The 25,808-nt window shown below is 43.5% G+C and overlaps 1 protein-coding gene across 1 annotated transcript; it reads left to right on the top strand.

The window, feature by feature from the left end:
• Positions 1-232: 232 nt before the first annotated feature.
• UEVLD (UEV and lactate/malate dehyrogenase domains) lies at positions 233-25,808 on the top strand. The gene is made up of 12 exons (XM_073604119.1): positions 233-382; positions 3,243-3,327; positions 4,465-4,530; positions 5,249-5,412; positions 8,259-8,394; positions 10,515-10,615; positions 11,025-11,133; positions 11,266-11,436; positions 13,833-14,006; positions 14,346-14,436; positions 16,034-16,157; positions 22,609-25,808. The coding sequence occupies exons 1-12, from the start codon at positions 341-343 to the stop codon at positions 22,774-22,776; spliced, it is 1,431 nt and encodes a 476-aa protein (XP_073460220.1). The 5' UTR covers positions 233-340; the 3' UTR covers positions 22,777-25,808.

Raw genomic sequence — 25,808 nt, 5'->3', positions numbered from 1 at the left:
CTACCGGTGCTGGGGGTTATTATTGCGTCAATTGGCACCAATGTTGGGGGTTATTAATACATCCACCAACACTAGGCTTATTATTGCGTCCACCAACACCCGATATGCCGAGTTCTCTCCTATAGAAATTGAATTTTCTGCTCTGATCTATATCTGGCGCCAATCTTACTTCCGATTTGCTTGCGACACCCCGGATCTCATCTCTCCGCCCCCTCCGGGCGGTCTCTGGGATGGGCTCTGGATCCGCCTTGTGAGTGATGTCGGGCGGTGTCTTGCCGCGGCTCCTCCCCGCTCCTGGTCCCGGTGTTCGGGGGGAGGAAGCCGGAAGAAGGATCCGGAGATGGAGCTGAATGTGGAGCTCATCCGACCGCGGCTGGGGAAGGTGAGTCCTCCCCCTCCCCCCTGTACTGGGCCACAGAGCTGACACTCTACCAACTCCCCCTCCCCATTCTGATCACTGGAACTCAAACTTCCCCCTATAGTCATTGGAAGTATTGATCCTGTGATTGAAGATATTGATTATGTTGTGATTGGAGGTATTGATCCTGTGATTGGAGGTATTGATCATGTGACTCAGTACTGGTTCTGATTGTGGTCCCATCTGATCGATCAACTTTTATACCCATATTGATCGGTTGTAGACATATTGGGTTTGGAGGACCATAGACGTTAGCGCTCATCCATGGGGCATTGGAAACAAACTCCTGGGAAAAGGTCGGGAAAGTTTTGAGTGAAAGCTCTTGGGGCGAGGTGGACCGGCGGTTTGCACCAACCATTATCCCAAGTTGCGGCAGATTGCATTTTTTTTTCCTAGACGCAGCCCGGACTATTTTATGACATCATCTAATTATTTTCTTTACAGCCCAAATACATCTCGGTAGGCCCAGCGTTGCCCCTGCGTTGCGTTAAGGCGGCCGATCCACAATGTCCAGTCTGCCGGCGTACCCGAAGAAACCGTACACTGCTTCTGGTTCTTCATACAACTTCCATAAATGATCGATTTTTTTTTTTTTTTTTTTTTTTTTCTTTTGTGATCCATCTCTCCCAATAAGAATAATTTAATTCAAAGTCCACAACCCATTCGATCGATATGCCACATGCGGAGAGGAGGATTGTGATCGATAATTAACCTCTTCAATACTGGGTACTCTTACCCCCCTTCCTGCCCAGGCCAATTTTCAGCGCTGTCACACTTTGAATGACAATTGCGCGGTCATACAACACTACACATATGAGGTTTTTTTTATTATTTTGTTCACCCAAATAGAGATTTCTTTTGGTGGTATTTAATCACTGCTGGGTTTTTTTATTGTATTTTTACTAAATAAACAAAAAAAAAAAAACCTTTTTATTTTTTTTAAAGAGTTTTTCTTTGTTTCTTTTATAAAATTTCGCAAATAATCTTTCTTCATAATTTTAAATGTATTTTGTTAAATTTCTTTGGTGAAAATGACCCAAATCAGTGTATATTATTTTGTCTGTAGGAAAGTTTTATACAGTCCACGAACTATGGGATATATTTCTGAAAATCGATCAATCCTGATCTACTGACAGCCAATCTCATATCTTGAGGCCCCCCGAAAACGCCAGGACAGTACAAGTGCCCCCCAAATGACCCCTTTTTGGAAAGTAGACCATCCCGGGTATTTAGTAATAGGCATGGCGAGTTTTTTGTAGTTGTCATTTTTTGTCATAATTTTTTGGAAAATAAAGAATTTAGAAAAAACAATTGTTGTTTTTTTTTTTTTTTCACTTTTTTTTATTCTTACATACTGTCACCAGTGCAGTACAGCTTTATCATGTGTGGCGGTGATCAGGAACACTGACTAGTGACAATATGTTAAAAAAAATAAACAGTTTTGTTTTATTATTATTATAATAATATTTTTATTAATTACATTTTATTTTTTATTTTTTTAACACACTGTGACCAGAGCAATACATTGTTACCATAGCTATGCCTCGTACACACGTTCCGAATATCGTACGACCGATCGTACGACCGTTCTCGCTTAATAGTCGCAAGCAGAAATTGAATAGCTCAATAAAGTCATGAAAATTCTCGTACGACAGACAAAAAAAAATTGGAAGTGATGTCATGTGTTGTAATGTATTTGTATTGAATTTTCGGACGACAGCTATACTGACTAAACGAAAATCGTACGATCTGGAATCGTACGAGGAAAGTTTTTGGTGTATGTCCGATCGAATAATGTCAGATGAATGGTCGTGATCGGCTGTCAAAAGTAGTGTACACACGATCCGAATATTGAACGATCCTTCCTCGGGCGACCGTTTTCGTACGATATTCGGATCGTGTGTACGGGCCATAACACTATACTACTCTGGGGAGGTGATCAGGATTTTTTTTTTTTTTTTTAATTTACACATTGCTTATACCAATTAATTTTATTGTTCTAAGCAACTATTTTTACTGAATGCAACTGATTCATTCAGTGAGTGTTGTTGTGATTAGCTGTGATTGGTCACAGCTAATCTCATGATACAGATGGGCTGTGATTGGCCCTGTACCATGTGATCACTGTGACCAATCACGGCTAGCAACACAAATGCACACAATGGATGGCGTGGAAGGAAGCCATCCATTGTTAACAATTGTCATGTGGTCTGCTGTGATTGGTCACAGTGATCACATGGTACTGGCAGCGGGCAGGTACACTGATCAGTCATTGGCTGTGACTGACCGCGCCGCAGGATCTGGAAGGACGTCACATGACTTCCACCTGGAACGTTAAAAAATCCTGCCCGACCTATAGTCAAATGATTAGGGACTTTCATGGTTCTGGGTGGACGTCACTGGTTAAGATAAGATTGTAAGTTATCGATCTCTGTTTCCAACATGGGATCTCATAATCTGATCAGTGAAACTACGATCATATTCATGAACGAAGTATCTCAGTGCTGTCCATCGATGCAAAACGATTGATCATTTTCCCACTCTGGTCGATCGGATCAGTCTGATCACATCTGATTATAAAATTTGAGTCTAAATCGATCAGAAGGGAAGTTGTGGCTCGTCGTTTGTTTGTGGATTCGACCGTTTTGATCAAATTGCTCATCGATCGGATAAAATCGAAGTGTGTGTGTGTGTGGTGTTACCGTAAGATATTCAAAGTGGTTTATGTATCAAAGCTAAATATGTAACCTATAAAGGCGGAGCTAATTGTAGTAATAATAATATATAATAATTAATAACTAAAGCTGACTTTGTATGATGACAGTACAAGTTTCGGGATCTGACGGTTGAAGAGCTGAGAGATGTCTACAGGACCTTTCCAGGATTCATCTACTCCATGGATACATACAGTAAGTGGATGAAGACTTCTGGAGCCAGTGACCTGCCACATCACTCAGGCACTCAGAAAGTCCTGCTTAATGTTTTTAATTAAAGTGTATCAAATCCCGGGACCAGAAATGTAATGTAATTACAGCTCACCAGTCCTTAGATGTGATGGCTGCATTCGTTTTCCCTTTATTTTCACCTGATGATCCTGCCAGAAACACACTTCCTGTCCTAGGGTGACAACACTCACCCAGGTCCTTCTAGGAAGGACTGAAGTGGAGCAACTAGCAGATCGCAGACATGATGTGCAACTTAGGAACACGATATTGGAAGGTGAGCGAGGACCGGAGAGAGAGGACTGAGCAGGAGAGGATCAGCAGAGCTGGGGGACCAGAGAAGGAGAAATTAGCAATGTCACACGTGGTGCTCAGCGTGGGAGCAATATAGCGGGAGGAGAGCGGGGATCAGAGAAAGAGGAGCAGCAAACCAGAGGATCAGCAGAGCTGGGGGTTACTACTGAGCGGGGGGGATTAGCAGACCTGGTGGTTACCACTGAGTGGGGGGGGGGGATCAGCAGAGCTGGAGGTTTTTACTGAGCGGGGGATCAGCAGAGCTGGAGGTTGCTACTGAGTGGGGGATCAGCAGATGGAGGGGTTACTACCAAGCGGAGAGGATTAGCAGAGCTGAGGGTTACTACTGAGCAGTGGGATCAGCAGAGTTGGAGGTTTCTACTGAGTGGAGGTTTAGCAGAGCTGGAAGTTGCTACTGAGCGAGGGATCAGCAGAGCTGGGGGTTACTACTAAGTGGGGGGGATTAGCAGAACAGGGGGGGATCAGCAGAGCTGGTGGTTACTACTAAGTGGAGGTTTAGCAAAGCTGGAGGTTTTTACTGAGCCCCTTTAAAACAAACAGAAAATCAACACGTATGGTATTTTGCCGAGCTTCATTAAAGCTGCAAAAAAAGCATCAGAGAATCATCAAAAACACATCAAAAAAGTATGTTGAAGCTGTAGGTATTTAATGTGTGTTGAAGTCGAAGCGAATGTAAATGAACCCTAAAAGGATTGCTACAATGTGACGAGCTTCAATTTTTAGTCTGGATCCTGCTGATTGATCGATTGTTGCGGTGGGCGTGTCTAATGATCGTGTTTTTATTTTCAGCGTTTAAAGACGGTTCACAGAAAGACCTGCTGAACCTCTCGGGGACGGTTCCCATGAAGTTTCAGGGTAAGTTTACTATGAAGTTTTTCTTTTTTTTTTATCTCACTCTGCAGTCATTTGGTTTGTAAAGTGTTTTGTTTTTTTTTTTTTTGTTTGTTTTTTTTCTTATTTTATATATTTTTTAATTTTTTTTATTAGTATTAATTGTGATGTAAATTTATACAAAAAGTACCCAAATATTCTGATATGATATAATATTAAAGTCATGGGACAATATTTCCCTTTAGCCTCATGCATTTATTGATGTCATCTGACATCGTGGGCTGGAAGGAGGCCGACAACCGTCCCCATCACTCATTACTCATCACCCGCCTGTGTGTGTGGGGGAGGGTTTATCATTTCCACATTAACCACATTTTTATCTTTTTTTTTTTTTTTTTTTTTAATGTAACCTCTTGAGCTCTGGAAGATTTACCCCCCCCCCCCCTTCATGACCAGGACATTTTTTGCGACACAGCACTGCGTTACTTTAACTGACTATTGCACAGTCGTGCGATGCTGCACCCAAACAAAATTGGTGGGGTTTTTTCCCCTACAAATAGAGCTTTCTTTTGATGGTATTTGATCACCTCCTGAGATTATATATATATATATATTTATTAATAATTAAAAAAATAAATATGCAGTAAAACTGCTGTAGAGCAGTCAGCAAGTGGATAATAAATGTTTGCTTTTGGGTTGGGTTGAATATCGCTTTAACGTTTTTTTTTTTTTTTTTTTGCAGGGAATTCTTACAACATCCCGATCTGTCTCTGGCTCCTGGACTCGCACCCCTTCGCTCCCCCGCTCTGCTTCCTGAAACCCACCGACGCCATGGGCATCCGGGTCGGCAAGCACATAGATGCCCAGGGGAGGATCTATCTGCCGTACCTCCAGGACTGGAGCCACGTAAGAGCGCTGCGTCCTAGACTTGTGGAATAAATGGCTAGAGGGCAGAGCAACCAATCAGAAGTCAGGTGATGGTAGGCTGGATAGTGAAACAGGATTTCTGATTGGTTGCAGATTTTTTAAAATTTTTTTTTGCATGCTGCTGCATTGTGCACTTTGGCCTATGGGACACATAGGGGGGAGAGTTGCTAAAACTGAAGCACTCAGAATCTGGTGCAGCTGTGCATGGGAGCCAATCAGCTTCTACCTTCAGCTTGTTCAATTAAGCTTTGACAATAAAACCTGGAAGCTGATTGGTTTTTATGTGGAGCTGCACCAGATTTTGCACTCTCCAGTTTTAGTAAATCTCCCCCATAATGTACACCCATTAGAAACTGCTGAAACTTTTTTTTGCCTAATCAGGAGATCTTCTTTATAATCCTCAGTATTGATGGCTGCCAGCCATTAACATACCATCCACTGCCTGTGTGTCACCCTACACAGTACAGCCTGTCACATGACCAGGGAGTGTCACATGACCAGACCTGTCATTGGTTTTACTGAGTCACTGGCTGGACAGGTATTGCAGGGTTGGACGTGGCTTGATAAGGAAGTATATTAAAAAAAAACAAAAAAAAAAAAACTATGAATAACTTTGTCACATTCCTAAAATACTGTACATAAATATAATTATACATTATTCAAATACCAAACTGTATGTCCAGCCATGACCCAGATTTACTCTCCCCTCCCACTCTGGATCATATCCCCACATTTTTTTGGGGTTCTTTTACTTTGTTCCCAAAGGAGAAACCGCTTTTAATTCTTTCTTTACACCCAGGCCCACCGTCCCTTTAACAGGGTCCCTAAGCCTGATTGGCTGTCGCAGTGGTCACATGGCTGGATCATTAGTACGGACCAGGAGCTGTATTTGACAGCTCGGTCACTGTGCTGGGAGCTCCTCCTCCCACCCATGCATTCCAATGCTCGAAATGTGGGCGTTCAAGCTCGCCCTCCTTGCCGCTGCACATATGCGTTACGTGGACAGCTAGAGGTTAAAACCAGCACCGGGTTTGTAAAATCTTTGCAGGTGCTGGGAGCTCGGTTCCCGTTGATTTGGAATTCCACATGAACTACGTCTCCCAAGAGCCTTTCCCAGTGCACTCCGTGTGTAGATCAGGGGTCTCAAACTGGCCGCCCTCCAGCTGTTGCAAAACTACAAGTCCCAGGAGGCATTGCAAGACTGACAGTTACAAGCATGACTCCCACAGGCAGAGGCATGATGGGACTTGTAGTTTCGCAGCAGCTGGAGGGCGGCCAGTTTGAGACCCCCTGGTGTAGATAGACTCAAAGCTGCTGCATTCGTTTTCTGAGAAATAAATCATCAAATGCATGTGAGGAAGGAAAGAGACGGACGGGAGAGGGGGGAGTTCTGTAGTCCAGCAGGCAGGGCTGACCGCGCCGGCTGGGAATCTTTGTATTGCAGGGGATCCAGAATGGGGATTTTTTTTTTTTTTTTTTTTGATAAGGAATGATGCTGATTGATTGCCTTTTGTAGATCAGGGATGATGCTGATTGTGGAGGACACAGAATGGGGACCAGTGGCGTCGCTAGGGGGTGGCTTTTGGGGCTATAGCCCCAAATCTCTGGCCCATAGCCCCGAGTCTCTGCAGGGGTCCCCAAGGGGAGGGGAGGCTCTCTGGGGACCCTTATGTAAGTGGGGGGCTCTCCGGGGACCCTGATGCAGGGGGTAGGCTCTCCGGGGACCCTGATGCAGGGGGTAGGCTCTCCGGGGACCCTGATGCAGGGGGTAGGCTCTCCGGGGACCCTGATTTAAGGGGGAGGCTCTCTGGGAACCCTGATACAAGGGGGAGGCTCTCTGGAGATCCTAATGTAAGGGCTCTGGGGACCCTGATGTGAGGGGGGGGCTCTCTGGGGATATATACACACACACGTATATTACTGTATATACATGTGTATGCCCGCCCAAGCGTATGACTTTCTTTACTACGCTGCTATGGGCTCTAGCCCCAGATCTTTTGTAGACCTAGCAACGCCTCTGATGGGGACCTTTCCTGATGAGGGATAAAGTTGAATTCAGTGCATCCAGAATGGGGATCTTTGTCAATAAGGAATGATGCTGATTGCAGTGGATCCAGAATGGGGACCTTTGTCGATGAGGGATGATGCTTATTGCAGTAGATCGAGAATGGAGACTTTTTGTAGATAAGGGGGGGGGGAGTCATAGCAGGTGATTCTGAATGGTGACTTTGTAAGTAAAAGATAATGCTGATTGCAGGGGATCCAGAATGGTGATCTTTTTTAATGAGGGCTGATTGCAATAGATACAGAATGGGGACCTTGTGTAGATGGGGGGGGGGGGGGGGTGAAACTGATTGCAATGGATCCTGAATGGCGACCTTGTAAGTAAAAGATGTTGCTGATTGCAGGGGATCCAGAATAGGGATCTTTGTTGATAAGGGATGATGCTGATTGCAGTGGAGGATGAGATTTCTGCCTCCACTTAGGACGGCCATATACAGTTCGAATCTCGGGCCGGTTCAGCAGGAATCGGCCAAGATTCGAACCGTCAATGGACAGGCTGAATGTACCAAGTTGATCGATCGACCAACGTGGGTACAACCAGCCTGCTGGATTTGCATACGATTATCGTAAGCGTCTGCTATAGCAGCTAGCGACAATCGCTGTCTTCTCCCGGTGGGGACAGCTGCCCCCCACAACCGCCCCCACAGTGTATGGCTTAGTCTCTCTCTGAGGTCATTATCCCCTAGTACTGGCCATATGGCCACCTGCACAGTCATGTTGACAGATCGGTATGTGACCAGAACTTTTTTTTGTCTTTTTAGCCCAAATCCACAATCCTCGGACTGATCAAAGAGATGGTGAAGAAGTTTGAGGAGGAACTCCCGCTCTACTCCCTCACGGTGGCCGACGCCGACAGACAGAGGGAGCTGCTGTCCTACATCTCTCAGGTCACCGATGGTAAGTGGGAAATATTCCACCGAGGTACGGGAAACCTCGCTGCAGGGTTTTTTAGTTGAAGCCGAACTCCACCCAAAACCTTGCATTGTGTATTAACCACTCGACGCCCGTACTGTAGCCGTCTTTCAGCTGTAGCGCGGACGTCAAGTGGTTAATACAAAATCAAATGCCGGGAGGGCGTCCATGTACATCCTCACGTTCTCGCGCCGCCCGCACGGTGCGCTCTGTGATCGCCGAGTTCTTTGGAATCGGCTGATCACAGAGCAGGGTAAAGAGCCAATCACAGCGGGCCCTTTACCATGTGATCAGCTGTCAGCCAATAGCCCCGTACACACTATCAGATTTTCTGCAGATTTTTGTCTTCAGATTTACCAAAACCATATAATATGAGGTCAAACCTTAGGAGTTTCAATTTGTATGCAATCAGGCAGGCCCCTTGTACTTCATGGTTTTAGTAAATCTGAAGACAAAAATCAGCAGAAAATCTGATCGTGTGTATGGGGGCTTTAGACAGCTAATCACGGAAATAAACAGAAATCGGTTACCTTTTTTTTTTTTTTTTTTTCTTTACGCTGTCAATGGGAAGAAAAGAATATAGCCGGTAAACGGCTTCTGTTAGAGGGACATCAGTGCCCTCCAGTGCTGGAAATCAGTGCTGCAAATCAGTGCTGGAAATTGGGGGCCCTCCAGTGCTGGAAATTGGGAGCCCTGCAGTGCTGGATATCGGGGGTGGGGGCCCTCCAGTGCTGGAAATTGGGGGCCCTCCAGTGCTGGAAATTGGGAGCCCTCCAGTGCTGGATATTGGGGGTCCTCCAGTGCTGCAAATTGGTGCCCTTCAGTGTCTCCTGATCAGTGCCCATCAGTGAAGGAGAAAAATTACCTGTTTGCAAAATTTTATTATAAACTATGGAAAATGTTTTGTTTGTTTTATATTTTTCTTTATTTATTTTCTCAAAATTTTCGTTTTTTTTTGTTTAGTAAAAAATAAAAACCCCAGTAGTAATTAAATACCACCAAAAGAAAGCTCTATTTGTGTGAAAACAATGATAGCAATTTCACATGGTTACAGTGTAGCATGACCGCACAATTTTCATTCAAAGTGTGACGGCGCTGAAAATTGGCCTGGGCAGGAAGGGGGAGAAAGTGCCCTGTAAGCAAGTGGTTGAAGAAAGTAGGGAAGGGTTGGAGCTCTGGTCAGGTTTTTATTGCCATCTGTGATTCTGTTGGAAGCGCGTTGCTATGTTTTAGGAGGAATTCAAGAACAAAAAGGCGGGCACCAATAACATGTCTAGATGTTCCATATAAAGTAGCACATTTTTACTTTTTGAGTTTAGGTCAACTTTTTTTTTTTTTTTTTTTTCATTTAACGGTTTTTGTTGCCGTTCCGGCCCACTTTTAGGATGACCCGTGCCTTCCCTTCAGTCTTCCACAGTTGTACCGGCTCCTCTCCTGGACTGGAATGGCTTCCTCTGCTTTCACAGCACACTGTGAGCTTCTCACAATGTGAATTAGAAGCTGCAGCAAGTCACATAGCTTTAGGTCCAGTAAAGGTAATATTGGGAGACAGACAGTCGCATGTTTGTGCGTTACCCCTCAACCTCCTTAGACACCCAACGACAACCTTTTGGGTTGATTGTATTGGGGCAGTAATTGATTGTCTTATGTGGAGTTTCCTGGTTGATCGCTGTTGTACTCCTTTGGGGTTAAATAAGGGTACGTGTTCGCTCTGTTCAGATAAGTTTGTGTTTCTGTAGAACAGCCATGCAAGGGTTAAATCATTGCATTACCTTATGTGTGAGTGCTATTACTGAAACCTAATAAAGCGCAAAAAAAAAAAAAAAAAATCTAACTGGCCTAAGACTTTTATTTGCATCTGATGCTTTTTTTTTTTTTTTTTCATATATTTATTATTATTATTATTATTACATATATTTTTTATTATATATATATATTAATTAAAAAAAATAAATATGCAGTAAAACTGCTGTAGAGCGGTCGGCAAGTGGATAATAAATGTTTGCTTTTGGGTTTATTATCGCTTTAAAAAAAAAAAAAATCTAACTGGCCTAAGACTTTATTATTTGCATCTGATGCTTTTTTTTTTTTTTTCCCCGTTTCAGGCGTATCGAACATAGATGTGAGTTTACCAAGCAGGGGGAAGGTTACAGTAATCGGAGGTGGGGATGTGGCTCTGGCCTGTTTATTGGCCATCTCTGCAAAGGTAAATATAAATACCGTCCAAACCATCTAAGGTCGGTGTCACATGACTTGCTATAGGGGGAGGAGCCAGGAGTGCCGACGGAGGGGACCCGAGAAGGGGAGGATCTGGGAACATTGAACAGCGAAGGTAAGTATGACAAGTTTGTTTTTAGTATTAAAAAAAAAAAAATCAAACCTTTACAATCACTGTAAGCAAGTGTGGGGGGAAAAAAGATTTTTAATGAAGAGATTGTTTTATATATTTGTCACATTTTATTGTGTTATATTTTGGGTCTTCTTTGCTTTTCATTACATTCTGCATCCACTTTGTAAAATGAACGCACACCCTGTATAGAGTTCTCTAGTGTTTCTGTTCCTCTGCAGTCTGGAAATTAACATTAACAGTGATGACATCTTGTGTTTTTGTCTAGAGGGCCGCGGACAAGCTGGTACTTCTTGACGTCAGTGATGGTGGACTGAAAGGGGGAGGAGCCATGGACCTGGACATATTCTGCATCCCGAATGTGCAGGTCAGCAAAGGTAAATATGTGAGCTGAAAGTCTGCACAGGTTTGTTTTTTAAAAAAAAAATAATAATATTTTTTGCTTGTCAAGAGATTTTAAGCTTTTTTTTTTTTTTTTTTTTTTTTTTTTTTTATTGCATTTCTTTCAGATTTGTCTACGGCTGCTGGCTCTAAGGTGGTTATCATGACAGTGAATGCATGGAGCAACGCTCAGTCTTATTTGGAGGTTCTTCAGAGTAACGTGGAGCTGTTACGTGGCATAGTGCCAGCTGTGGCCTACCACTGCCCAGACAGTGTGCTGGTCATCGCCTCTCAGCCAGGTAAGGGCTGAATGGGTTAGAGCAGGGGTCCTCAACCCCCGGGACAGGGACCGTGGCCTGTTGATGACTGGGCCGCACAGCAGGAGGTGAGCGATGTCCGCACAGGGCCATTACAGACCGCGGTCGCCGCTCACCTTCCGCTGTGCGGCCATGACTGTTTGTCCTCTCTCCTGGCTCCTCCGCCCACCCGACGATGTTGTCCTATCAGGGCAGGAGGCCGGATATGCTGCAGATTGGAGTGGAGAGGTCTCCTCCCGCCCCCCTGTCCTACTGATAGGATGACATCGTCGGGTGGGCGGGGGGAGTCGGGAGACAACACACGGACTGATCACAGCCTCTGCCCTGCCAAAGCTAGGAGTCCTGTGCAGGGGAGGCAGAGATTAGTGATGTGTGCTGTTGGGGGGGGGGGGGGGGTGCAGGGGCGCTGTGATGGAGGAGGCTGTGATTGCTAGGGGCACTGTAATATAAGGGGGACTGCACTGTAAAGAGGCGCTGTAATTATTACAGTGCATCCCCCTTTAAATCACAGTCCCCTTTACATCACATCCCCCTCTTTACATTACAGTGCCCCCTCTACAGAGCAGTCCCTGTTACATTAATGTCTCAGTAAAGAGGATCTGTAACTGCCTATTGCTATCACAAAGGCCGTTTAAATTCCTTGTGGAAACAATAAAAGTGATTTAAAAAAATTTAAAGGAGCCATGTGTAAAAATATAAAAATTTATAAAATTAATAGTGAAAAAAAAAATGAAAATTATTTTTTTTAATAGCCACAAGAGACATACCTACTCATGTAAATCCATTTTAAACCCAGAGATATTACTTTGAAAAAGTAGCAGTGACATCATCACTGTGCTCTATATAGCTTGAGCAGAGCTGTGGGAGGGACCCAGCAGGCCCCACCCACTACAGGCTGCCTGCAGGAAACTACAGGAGGGGGCGGAGACAAGACCAGTTCCCCTGCACAAGGAGGGAAAGCAGCAATGAGCGGTCTTTATTACAGGAAGGAAAAGTCTCACACAGGATTAATGCACAGATCTGAAAGAAATACACAAATCACACCGAGATTCAAGAAGAATACACATGAGGAATGGATTTAGACAATATTTGCTTATCATGGAGTTCAATTTGAAATCTCAAGGAACGGCTTCAGCCTTTCCCAATTGATTTTGTTAAGCTACTTAAGCACTTTCCTTATCTTCACAACATGGGGTGTAATTGTTCTGTAGTCCAGGATAGGAACTTGAAGCACTCTTTGAGATAACATAGGAATAGGGTACAGGATAGAATCTCTGACCCAACAGATATTTTGGCTTGCTCTGGTTAAACAGATATAAAAAACACTTAATGGTATATTTAAAAGCCAAAAAAAGAGCAAATAATAGAAATTCATCGTTAGGGTTTACATATGATTTTAAACAGCATAGAAATGCTGTTCCAGCCAGATATAAACCCACCCCCATCATCAATAAGAAAAACTTTCCACCAGCAATAAACCCACCCCCCATCACCAATCAGAAATTGGTGATGGGGGATGGGTTTATATCAGGCAGACAATTTTTGATTGGTGATGGGTTTATTGCTGGCCGTTAGTTTCTGGTTGGTGATGGTGGTCGATTTATATCAGACAATCTGAAACTGTCTGCCTGATATAAACCCACGCCCATTATCAATCAGAAACTACCTGCTAGCAATAAACCCACCCCCATCACCAATCAGAAACTGTCTGGTGATGAGGGTGGGTTTATATCTGGCAGACAGTTTCTGATTGGTGATGGGGTGGGTTTATATATGGCAATCAGAAACTCTGCCAGATATACACCCACCCCATCACCATTCAGAAACTGTCTACCAGATATAAACCCACCCCCATCACCATTCAGAAACTGTCTGCCAGATATAAACCCACCCCCATCACCATTCAGAAACTGTCTGCTAGATATAAACCCACCCCCATCACCATTCAGAAACTGTCTACCAGATATAAACCCACCCCCATCACCATTCAGAAACTGTCTGCCAGATATAAACCCACCCCCATCACCATTCAGAAACTGTCTGCCAGATATAAACCCACCCCCATCACCATTCAGAAACTGTCTGCCAGATATAAACCCACCCCCATCACCATTCAGAAACTGTCTGCCAGATATAAACCCACCCCCATCACCATTCAATACTGTCTGCTAGATATAAACCTACCCTCATCACCATTTAGAAACTGTCTGCCAAATATAAACCCACCCCCATCACCAATCAGAAACGTTCCGCCAGCAATAAACCCACCTCCATCACCAATCGGAAACTTTCCATAACTTGTAGGGGGATTTTTTGCAATGTTTTACTTTCCACCTGCATCAGATATTTACTTTTTTTTTTTTACATCTGGTTTGTAGTGGAGATCATGACCTATGTGGCCTGGAAACTGAGCGGTTTGCCTCATCGACAGGTCCTAGGGATCGGATGTAGTTTGGATTCAGCCCGGTTCCAACACATCATCCGCACCGTGACCAATTCCCAGGAGGAGGCGCAGGCTGGTTGGATCATCGGAGAGCAGGGTGAGAACAAAGGTAAGCAAGGAACCTTCATGGTCACAATTGTTCCTCATTGGCTTGTTGTAAGGTTATTGGAGGAAATCTATGTACTTCTGGTGAGTATGCATTTTATGTACTGAGGTCCTCCGTTTGTATCCTGACCATTAAACTATCTGCATGGAGTTTGCATGTTCCTACTCTGCTTGCATGTGTTTCCTCCTTCCATCTGTGTATGTGGAGCATCAAATGTCACGTTGACAGAACGGACCTGAAGTTCAGGAACCATCGCCCAGGGAGAGCAGCAGTGGATGAGAAAAGTTGTTTAAAAAACAGCAAAAGCCCATCGTCTGAATTTATGGCAACATTCTTTTTCAGTGGCTGCATGGAGTGAAGAAGATGCTGCAAACAATCACAAATCGCCTACAAGATTATATCCCAAGATCTTTCAAGAGCAGCTGGCAAACAGGTAAATTGCCTAAGGTGGTCCTGAATTCAAAAATGTAAGGTTTGTTATCTTATAGGGAAAATATAGATTGTTATTGTGGCTAAGCAGTACTAGACATGTGCAATTTGTTTCAGTTCAAATGTAAATTTGGACGAATTTTTGGTGATTCGAATGTACCCAAATGAAATGGTAATGATTTTCGTTGAAAATCGTTTAGTTTTTTTAAGAAATTCCAAATTTTCAGAACAATTCAAATTGGGATCAGTCGAAAAATGATTGTCTGATTCGAGTTTAAAGAATAGCTGGTTGTTAAGGAGCGGGCCAGGAAGCCGGCCGCTGCGTCCTTAACAACCAATGACTCATCGGCTGTCAGCGGGCTTCCCCGCTGAGAGCTGAAATGTAAAAAAAAAAACAAAACAGTGTGGGGTTCCCCCCTCCCCCAATCCGTACCAGGCCCTTTGGGCCCTATTGCGCCCCAAAACCACCAGACCCTTATCTGAGCATGCAGGCCAGGAAAGGGAGACGAGCAAGTCCCCCACCCCCCTCTCCTGAACTATACCAGGCCAAGTGCTCTCAACATGGGGGGGGGGTTGGGGCAAAGAACCTTGTCCCTATGTTGATGAGGACAAGGGCTTCATCCCCACAACCCTGGGCGGGGGTCTCGGGGGGGGGGGGCTTATCGGAATCTGGAAGCTTCTTTTAACAAGGGGGTCCCCAGATTTCACCCCCCTTCCCCATGTGAATGAGCATGGGGTACATAGTAGCCCCTACCCATTCACCGAAAAAGTGAATAAGGCACTACACGGGTTTTTGACAATTCCTTTATTAAAAAATCAAAAACAATGTCTGCTGATGTAGATCCATCGTCAATCACGCCGCCCGTCGCCACCACTGACCTGGGGGGGAAAAAAAAATACCTCTGGCCTTGTAGGCTCCCCGACGAATGTCCAAACAATGGAGTCAGGGAGCTCAGTCTGGAGGAAAGTAGATATTTACGTAAATCTGCATCCCATACCTGTAACGTCATTAAAACCGTAAGAGGTAGTATGGCTTTAGGAGGCCGTTTTTTGGGATCTAACCAAGATAAGAAGGTAATGTATGGGCCGATAAGGTCTTGTTCCAGATAAGTCCACAATTTCGTAGTTTTACCATGATACCTGTCTACGATTCTGAGCAAAGACGCTGTAACATTCGAGGTAAAGCCAACCTGCCCCCCTTCTCTTAGGTAAGAATAGGGTAGTTAATCTAATTCGTTTTTTTTTTTTTTTTTTTATGCTGCCATATAAAGGCTCTTATAGCTTTATTCAGTGGCAGAAAAAATCACGGAGACGGGGGGGTCTAGGATAGCCTAAAAGGCATATAATAATTTCAGCAAGATGTCAATTTTGATATCGCTTATGCGGCCCAACCATGAAATATGTGGTTTATCATATGATTTAAGACAGGCGTGAACTTTTTGAAGAAGATGTGTATAATTAATATCCCCTATAGTGGGCAATGGGGAGGCAATATGAGGTGATTTTTTAATTTTTTTTTTTTTTACAGACTGGAGCTCCTCTTTAAATATTGCTAAATCTAAACCAGTAATACAATGCCACATTTTGTTTTTCATCTTCAGGACCTTGGAGGTCATGAAAGGGAAAGGTCAAAGATCGTGGTCCATCGGCTTGTCTGTAGCCGAACTCACGGACAGCATTGTTCAAAACAAAAGAAAGGCCCATTCGGTATCGTCCTTTGCCAAGGTAATTAGTCCTCCATCTTACTTTTTTCCAATCATCTGTCAAATTATTATTTTTTTTTTTTGGACTGCTAGAGCCTGCAGAGAACCATTTAGTCATTTTAAAACAACTTTTATCTAGCTAGCCACATCTACCCAAGCTAGATGTGAACTAAGCCTTTCTCACTGGCCTAGTGTCCTCTTACCAGATGTAAGCCTACAGTACAAGCCTTTCTCGTTGGCCCGGGTTTTCCTGACTAGATGCAGGTCTACAAGCTTCTCTTACTGGTCTAGTGTCCCCTGGTGTAGATGTGGGCCTTCAAGCTTTTCTCATTGTCCTAGTGTCCCCTGCTCAGATGGAAGCCTAAAAGCCTTTTTCACTGTCCTAGTGTCTTCTGACCTAGATGAGGAATCCAAGCCTTTCTTATTGTCCTAGTGTCCACTGGTCTAAATGCTTACTGACCCAGTGTCCTCTGGCCCTGATAAAGGCCTACAAGCCTTCCTCATTGGCCTAGAAACAGATCTCAACATTGCTTAAGAGGTAGATTGGGTGACACTAATGTATCTGGCACCTCATCCCTGGTAGATTGGAATAGACCGTAGTGGGATGATTGGGAGTATAGTGGTGCCTATATCAAAGGACTATACAAAGTTTATATGAAAATATAAATTTTATTACACAAAGCGACAAAAAAAAATAAAGGGTTCCATAAAAAACACACACACACACACATATATAAAAACTAATGGCAGAGCGTAGTGGAATTAGTACTGTTGATCACTGATTATATATATATATATATATATATATATATATATATATATATATATATATATATATATATATATATATATATATATATATATTATAAATATAATGAGAGAGAGAGGTGCTTGATGTCATAGCCCAACATGTTTCGCCAACATTGGCTTCTTCAGGGAGTTTCCACGGACCACCAGTTTTCATATAGCTCAGGGAGACGTCAAGAGAAGTCACCAGGTGGGTCCACTGGAATTTGGAGGGGAGGCTCTGTGCGATCACAGGGGATATATAGGGACCAGGGAAACTCCGCCATAAACAAGGTTTAATGCAGGGGCGCCAATGTGCAACTGCGATCTCATAGTAAGTAATATAATCACATATTGGCCACTTTCAAAAAAAGTGCACAAAGGGATATACACAGCGACTCTTCAGCCCAGGTGTCCCTCTGAGCTTCAGCCACCAATCCACTAGGAGAGGCAGCTTCAAACCATCAGTCAAAGGTAGAGCAGTTCAGCATACATGTAGCCATACTCTTTTCTTATCAACAAAGAATCGCAGTGCTTGCCCCTGCTTTCCAGATCCCAGCATTGTTTATTGGTCTATTGTCTGCTTGCTTGAGTGAGGACCTACGAGCCTTTCTGAAGGGGGTTATTGTCCCCTGATCAAGCTATAGGCCTTCAAGCCTTTCTTATTCTCATAGTGTTCCTCAACTTACATGCCCTTCGCTTAATGTCCCCTGCCCAGATGCAAGCTTAAAAGCCTTTCTCACTGTCCTAGTGCCCCCTTACCTAGATGAGGCAGTCAACCCTTTCTTATTGTCTTATGCCGCGTACACACGAGCGGACTTTACGGCGGACTTTGCCCGGCGGACTGGATTTCGTCGGACAATTCGATGTGTGTGGGCTCCAGCGGACTTTTTCTCAAAAGTTGGACGGACTTAGATTTTAAACTTGTTTAAAATTTATCCGTTGAAATCGAGTCCGGTCGAAAAGTCCGCTCGTCTGTATGCTAGTTCGACGGACAAAAAGGCACGCTAGGGCAGCTATTGGCTACTGGCTATGAACTTCCTTGTTTTAGTCCGGTCGTACGTCATCACGTACGAATTCGACGGACTTTGGTGGATTGTGTGTAGGCAAGTCCGTTCATTCACAAAGTCCGTCGGAAAGTACGTCGAAAAATCCGCCGGGCAAAGTCCGCCGTAAAGTCCGACCGTGTGTACGCGGCATTAGTGTACAGTGGTCTAAATGCTTACTGGCCCAGTGTCCCCTGGCCTTTGTAAAGGCCCTTTCTCATTGGCCTAGTGCCCCCTGGTCTAGAAACAGATCTCAACATTGCTTATTGGTCTAGTGTCCCCTTGCCTGGATGAGCACCTACAAGCCTTTATGAACGGACTAGTATCCACTGATCCAGATGCAGGTCTACAAACCTTTCTCATTCTCCTGGTGTTCCAGGCCCTTCCCATTAGCCTGGTGACCTCTTGGCTTGGAGGCCTTGGTCATTGGCCCAGTGTCCCCTGGCCTATAAACAGTTCTGTGAGCATTTCTCATTGACCAGGTGTTCACTGGCATAGATGAGGACTTTTTAAGTCTTTCTGAATGGGCTAGTGTTCCCATACCCAGATACAGGACTACGGGCCTAGTGTCCTGTGGCCTACAGGCCTTTCTCATTGGTCTAGTGCACCTGGCCTACATACAACTCTGTGAGCATTTGACTTTGTGGACTTTGCTCCAATGTCCCCTGGCCTAGGTGAGGACCAAACCCTTTTTTTTTTGCCTTGGTGCCCCCCAGGCCTAGATTCAGGTCTCAAAGATTCAGGGAGGGGCATGTCATTTACTACTGTGTATACGCCCACATGTGTGACTCTGTAGTCACATGGGCTGCTCAGATGTGATCAAGGAGCAGCATAGAAACTCACTGATAACTGAGCATGTGCACTAGCTGCCAATGGCTGCTCTGCAGAAGCCACAACTGCAGTGGGGACATGGACAGGAGGGGGAGACAGAACAGCAGGATCAACCAGGTTTTTTTCAGAATAGAAAAAAATAATCACATAGTGACTGAGTGAGTATGAACCGCATTTAATACAGCTTTTTTTTTGTTTGTTTTTGTTTTTTAGTTTTTTAATAATATGGATTTAATGACCCTTTAAAAGTTCTTTAGAGAAGGTCTACCACCTAACAGACTCGAGAGTCCGCTTAAAGTGTTACTAAACCCTGCATTCACTATATCTGGTCTCCCACAGTACACAGAACATGGAAATGCAATTATTTTAGTAAATATAAAAGGCTAAATACCTTTTCTCATCAGCAGTATATAGCAGTCTTGTGACTTCTATCGGTGTCTGGGTAAAGCTTGTAGGAGGAGTTTTTATTTTGCTCTGACTGTCCTATGAGGCTACATGACCCCTGACCCTCTGTTTGGACAGTGCCGATTGGCCCTGTGCTGATCACATGACCCTCTAGCAATGCACACAAAACTGAGCATGTGCAGAGTGCCCCCAAGGCTCTGTGCTATCTGCAGATGGATTGGGGACAGTAAAAGAAGGGGAGGATCAGAGATGACAGGATCAAACAGCCTTTTTACACAATACAGAGGATTAACCCCTTAGGTTCCACAGGGAGTATAACAAGAATGCTTTCCTGCCTATAAAGACTGATTTTACTGTTCAGGTGATTTAACCTAAAGAGGTGTTATAAACGCAAAAACGGCTCTGGCAGCGAAAGCGTTAAGGCTTCGGCATACTAAGACATTTTGGACAATTTCATGCTCCCAACTTTGTGGGAACAGTTTGGGGATGTCCCCTTCCTGTTCCAACATGACTGCAAGTTTGGGGTGGAAGAACTTGACTGGCCTGCGCAGAGTCCTGACCTCAACCCGACAGAACACCTTTGGGATGAATTAGAGTGGAGACTGTGAGCCAGGCCTTCTCCTCCAACATCAGTGCCTGACCTCACAAACGCACTTCTGGAAGAATGGTCAAACATTCCCATAGACACACTCCTAAACCTTGTGGACAGCCTTCCCAGAAGAGTTGAAGCTGTTATAGCTGCAAAGGGTGGGCCAACTCAATATTGAACCCTACGGACTAAAGCCTTGTACACACGATCAGATTATTGGACGAATTTTCGTCATTTTTTGGTTGGATGCTAGTCTCAAATCGAAAGTGAAGAGGGTACTCGCCATCATAAAATTTTCATACGACAGAATTCAACGTCTGAAGTGACGTAATGTGTTGAATTGTTTTGTATGTGTTCTTTCATTTCTGAGCATGCCCAGTCTTACTCTTCAGATTTTTTTTTTGGCAGAAAAATGTACCAATGAAAAGAAAATCGGACGTTGTGGTCACATCAGACAAAAATTTTGGAGCCTGCGCATCCAGTTTTTGTCTGCCGAAACTTCGTAATTGGCTGTCAAAAGCAGCGTACTAACGATCAGAAAATTGATCGTTCATTGGACGAAATTTAAAGGGGTTGTAAACCTTCGTGGTTTTTTTCACCTTAATGCATCCTATGCATTAAGGTGAAAAAACGCCTGGCGATGAACGCACACCCCCCCCCTCCCCAGCCCCCCGTTTTACTTACCTGAGCCCCGTATTTCTGTAGGCAGAAACAAGCTCTCCCTCTCTCCACGGGGTCCCTGCTCTTGATTGGATAGATTGGTAGCAGCGCAGCAATTGGCTCCCGCTGCTGTCAATCAAATCCAATGACGCAAGCGCCGGGGGCGGGGCCAAGTCCGGCATTCCTGTGTGTGGACGCAAATGCTGGACTCAGGAGCGCGCCTGCAAGGTAACCCCCCCCCACGGGAGAGCACTTCTTTCTCCTGGGGGGGTTATTTGTGTGGGGAGGAGCCGCGAGAGCCGCCGGGGGACCCCAGAAGAGGATGTTAATTCTGTGTTAATGGACACAAATGCTGGACTCGGGAGCGTGACCGCAATGTAAGAGCGCTTCTCCTGGGGGGCGGGTTATACGATGCGAGGAGGAGCTACCAGCGCCACCGGGGGACCCCAGAAGAGGAGGTCCGGGGCCACTCTGTGCAAAACGAGCTGCACAGTGGAGGTGAGTATGATATGTTTGTTATTTAAAAAAAAAACAAAAAACTAACCCTTACAATCACTTTAAAGCGGAGTTCTGCCCAAATTAATTTTTTTTTTTTAACCACTTCAGCCGCGAAAGATTTTTACCCCCTTCCTCACCAGAGCACTTTTTGCGATTCGGCACTGCGCCGCTTTAACTGACAATTGCGCGGTCGTGCAAAGTTGCACCCAAACAAAATTGACGTCTTTTTTTTCCCACAAATAGAGCTTTCTTTTGGTGGTATTTGATCACCTCTGCGGTTTTTATTTTTTGCGCTATAAACAAAAAAATAAGAGCGACAATTTTGAAAAAAACGCATTATTTTTTACTTTTTGCTATAATAAATATCCCCCAAAAATATATAAAAAAAAATTTTTTTTCCCCAGTTTAGGCCGATATGTATTCTACATATTTTTGGTTTGCGAAAAAGCTATAGCGTCTACAAAATAGAGGATAGATTTATAGCATTTTTATTATTATTTTTTTTACTAGTAATGGCGGCGATCTGCGTATATATATATTTTTTTTTTATCGTGACTGCGACATTATGGCGGACACATCGGACACTTTGGACACATTTTTGGAACCAATGGCATTAATACAGCGATCAGTGCGATTAAAAATGCATTGATTACTGTAAAAATGTCACTGGCAGGGAAGGGGTTAACACTAGTGGGGCGATCAAGGGGTTAACTGTTCCCTGGGAGGTGATTCTAACTGAAGGGGGAGGGGACTAACTAGAGGAAGTGACGGATCGTGGTTCCTAGCTAATAGGAACACATGATCTGTCACTCACGTCAGAACAGGGAAGTGTGTGTTTACACACACTCATCCCTGTTCTGTGTCTCCTGGTCACGATCGCTCGTGGCCGGGGGTCATCGTGACCATCGGCCACGAGCATCGGCACCCCCGCTGTGCAGCAGGCACACGCGCGCCTGCTATCTGGAACCCCGCGAGCCAATGTACAGCTATGTGGTTTCGTGCAGGGGAGCCGACCTGCCGCAGTAAAACTGCGGCAGCTGGTCCGGAAACGGGTAAAGTCAGCAGCTACAAATACTGCAGCTGCTTGCTTTTAAAATAAGGACACTTACCTGTCCAGGGCGCCTGCGATGTCCTCACCCGAAGTTGATCTGTCCCTCGGCTCTCGGGTGGAGGCGCCGCCATCTTCGGTAAGGGAATCAGGAAGTGAAGCCTTGCGGCTTCACAGCCTGGTTCCCTAATGCGCATGTGCGATCCCACTGGTCCCTGCTGTCTTCTGGGACCTGTGTGTCTCCCAGAAGACAGCGGAGGTGCCGGACATGGCGTAGATATCCGCGGATACTGCAGCTATCTGTGGCCTGGAAGTGGGAGCAAATACCTGGATTAGACAGGTATCTGCTCCCTCCGCGAAAGGTGCCAAATGTGACACCGGAGTGGGGGGGATTCCGAAAAGTGGAAGTTCCATTTTTCGGTGGGACTCCGCTTTGCCTTCAGATTTTCTGATCGTGTGTACAGGGCCTTTAGACTGGGATGCCATTTAAGTTCATGTGCGTGTAAAGGCAGGTGTCCCAATACTTTTGGTAATATAGTGTAGATCTGTCCGTATTATTTTATTGTGCTGGTTCTAATTGTTTTTGTTTCTCTTTTGCGACCAATCCCAGGGTTTCTACAACATCCAGGAGGAAGTATTTTTAAGCCTGCCGTGTGTACTGGGAAGCACTGGGGTGTACGGGAACCCCCAGATCCTTCAACAGAACGATACGATGAACGCGGCCCTCCGGAAAAGTGCCTCCTCCATTCACAATCTTCAGCAGCAGCTGAAACTCTAACTTTATGGAGCCGGACTCCGACTATCTTCTCTACTATACAATGAAGTTTGTATGGGGGACCAGTTCTGCAGTGCAGAGCATCGATCTCCTACAATGAAAAGATGAGATGAAGCGTTTGTATAATAAAAAGCTCTTCTACAAATGGTCAAGATGGCGTTTTTAGATTTTGATCATTTGTGGTCTGTTTTTGTCCATAGCAACCAATTTAATTTCTCCCTCATCTTCCCACACTGAATGGAAGCAACTGATTGGCTGCAACAAGCAATGAAAAGTGAGATCGTTCGTCCCTCAGCCACGTTGGTAAACGAGGCCCCAATATATCTCCATACACTCCATTTTATTTGACAGCTGCTTGTCTCTCTTCTATTTTCTATACACTAATAAAGTTCTGTCAGTTGTTCTACTTGCACTTTCTAAAATGAAAATTCCTAATGTCCCGTACACACGATCCGAAAATCGGACGAAAAATACCGCTTTCGACGCGATCGTGCGATAATCAGATTGTTAGTACAGGGCTTTCGATAGCCAATCACGGCGGTTAATCCGATATTATTCGATCAGACAAGCACAAAAATTTTCCTCGTACGAAACCAGATCTTACGATTTTCGTTTAGTCGGTACAGTTGTTGTCCGAAAATACAATACAAATACATTACAACACATGACATCACTTCCGATTTTTTTTTTTTTTTTTTTTCTGTCGTACGAGAATTTTTGTGACTTTAGTAACCTATTCAATCTCTACTTGCGACTAGTAAGCGAAAAAAGTCGGTCGATCTGTCATCCGATTTTTTTTTTTTTTTTGGATCGTGTGTACAGGCCATAAGGCCCGTTTGCGTCATCGTAATAATGCACATTAAATGCGTTGGTGTTTTTATGTAGTGCCAATTACTCTGAACTGCACCCCAATGCACCTTGTGATGGACTTGTGTCGAAAGAGATGCATGCACCATTCTTTGCCAGCACAACGCACATTAATGCATCTCCACACACTGAGCAGCAATGCATGTTCTGTCACAATGTGTGTTGGGGTGCCATTTAGAATGAATGGCACTGGGGGAGGGGGGGGGGATTTACCAATACTGGAATACTTCGAATTTCCAAATTTTTAAATTTTTGGACATTTCAGAAATTGCAAAATTTCGGAAATTCGAAATTTCAGAAAATTCGAAATTGGGAAATTCGAAATTTCATAAATTTGAAAATTCAAAAATAAGAATGAAAATCTGAAAATTAAAAAAATCTGAAATAAATAACTAACAATAAATATTAAATTATAGGTATTGGAATTTCCTTTCAAATTTGGCTGTTAGTGAATGTAACGGGTACGAATTTGTTCCGAAGTTACGAATTATCCGAAATAACGAATGCTGCATCTAAACGAATGGAATGTAACAATCCTAATAATAATAAATATCAAAAATATTAATAAAACCTTTTTATTATTATTATTATTATTATTAATTTGTTCCATTCCATTTGTTTAGATGCGGCATTCGTTATTTCGGATCATTCGTAACTTCAGATAAATTTGTATTCGTTACATTCAACAGCCAAATTTGAAAGGAAATTCTAATGCCTATAATTTAATAGTTAGTTATTATTAGTCCGTTTTATTTCGAATTTTACTGGTTGTTTTTTTTTTTTGTTTTTTTTTTTTTTGTTTTTTTTTTTGGGATTTGCGAATTACGAATTTTCGTATTTTCGAATTTCCAAAAAAAGCAATAAAACGAATGAAACTAAAACAAATTTTTTGTCAGTGCACATGTCTACTTACCACGGTGCATTTATTGATGCGTTCTTGCTGCGCTTTCAATGCATTTCAACAGGGAGGTGCGTTTTTTTTTTTTTTTTTTTTTTTTTTTTCTGCCCAAAAATGCAGCAAGCAAGATTTTTAACACCACAATGGAAGCGCAGCGGACGAGTGTGAAGACGTACATAGAATTTAAAGGGATGCATTTTTCTTGAGCTTTTCTTGTGCTAAAGGTGCCGATAATGACTGACAATAAATTCATAGTCATTTAAATTCATTATATTAATTAATGAGTCCAATAAAATACAAAAAAATAAAATATATATATTATTTTTTTTTTTTTTTTGGATTTTATTAGACTCCATAATTACTATAATGAATTTAAAGGAATATGAATTTGTCAGTCATTATCGGCACCTTTTAGCTCAAGAAAAATGCATCCCTTTAAATTCTATGTATGTCTTCACACTCGTCCGCTGCGCTTCCATTGCGGTGTTAAAAATCTGGCTTGTTGCATTTTTGGTCAGTAAAAAAAAAATTTTTTTTAAATTATAATCTGTCATCTTCGGTTTCGGCCAAGAGCATCCTGAATTTTCTGTTTCAGCACCAAAATTTTAATTTGGTGCACCTCCTAAATAGTAACCAATCGGCTAGGTCCAGGTTTTATTGTCAAATTTGAATTAAGCAAACTGAAGTCAGAAGCTGATCTGCCACCAGATTCTGAGTGCTCCAGTTTTAGTAAATCTCTCCCAGTGGGGTTGATTTACTAAAACTGGAGAGTGCAAAACATGGTGCATGGTAGCCAATCGGCTTCTAACTTCAGCTTGTTTTAATTAAGCTTTGACAAAAAAAAAAAAAAAAAAACTGGAAGCTGATTGGCTACCATGCAGAGCTGCTCCAGATTTTGCACTCTCCAGTTTTAGTAAATCAACTACAATGTGTCACACCAACGCATTTCATTTACATTGCTGTGCCTTACCGCAACTTCGTAGAGTGAACGTGCCTTCAGAGTCTTCAGAAATGTATATATGATAATTACCATACAGGTAATGGTGGGAGGGGACTAAAAGAATCAAAAAGCCCTTCAACCAAACCATTGTACTTCTACTCCATGTACTTCTATATTATTGTTACAAATGCAGATTCATATTTGGGATTTGTGGTGCAAGATATTTTCTACATAAAAAACATTTGTGAGTGGGATAATCATGGACGAGGTGAAAAATGCCTTCATTCAATGAATGACGTAATACAACCAATAAATCTAAACTAAAACCAA

Source organism: Aquarana catesbeiana, linkage group LG11, assembly GCF_042186555.1.
Source record: "Aquarana catesbeiana isolate 2022-GZ linkage group LG11, ASM4218655v1, whole genome shotgun sequence".
In the NCBI taxonomy this organism is placed as follows: domain Eukaryota; kingdom Metazoa; phylum Chordata; class Amphibia; order Anura; family Ranidae; genus Aquarana; species Aquarana catesbeiana.
This window is presented reverse-complemented; position numbering and strand designations above follow the sequence as displayed.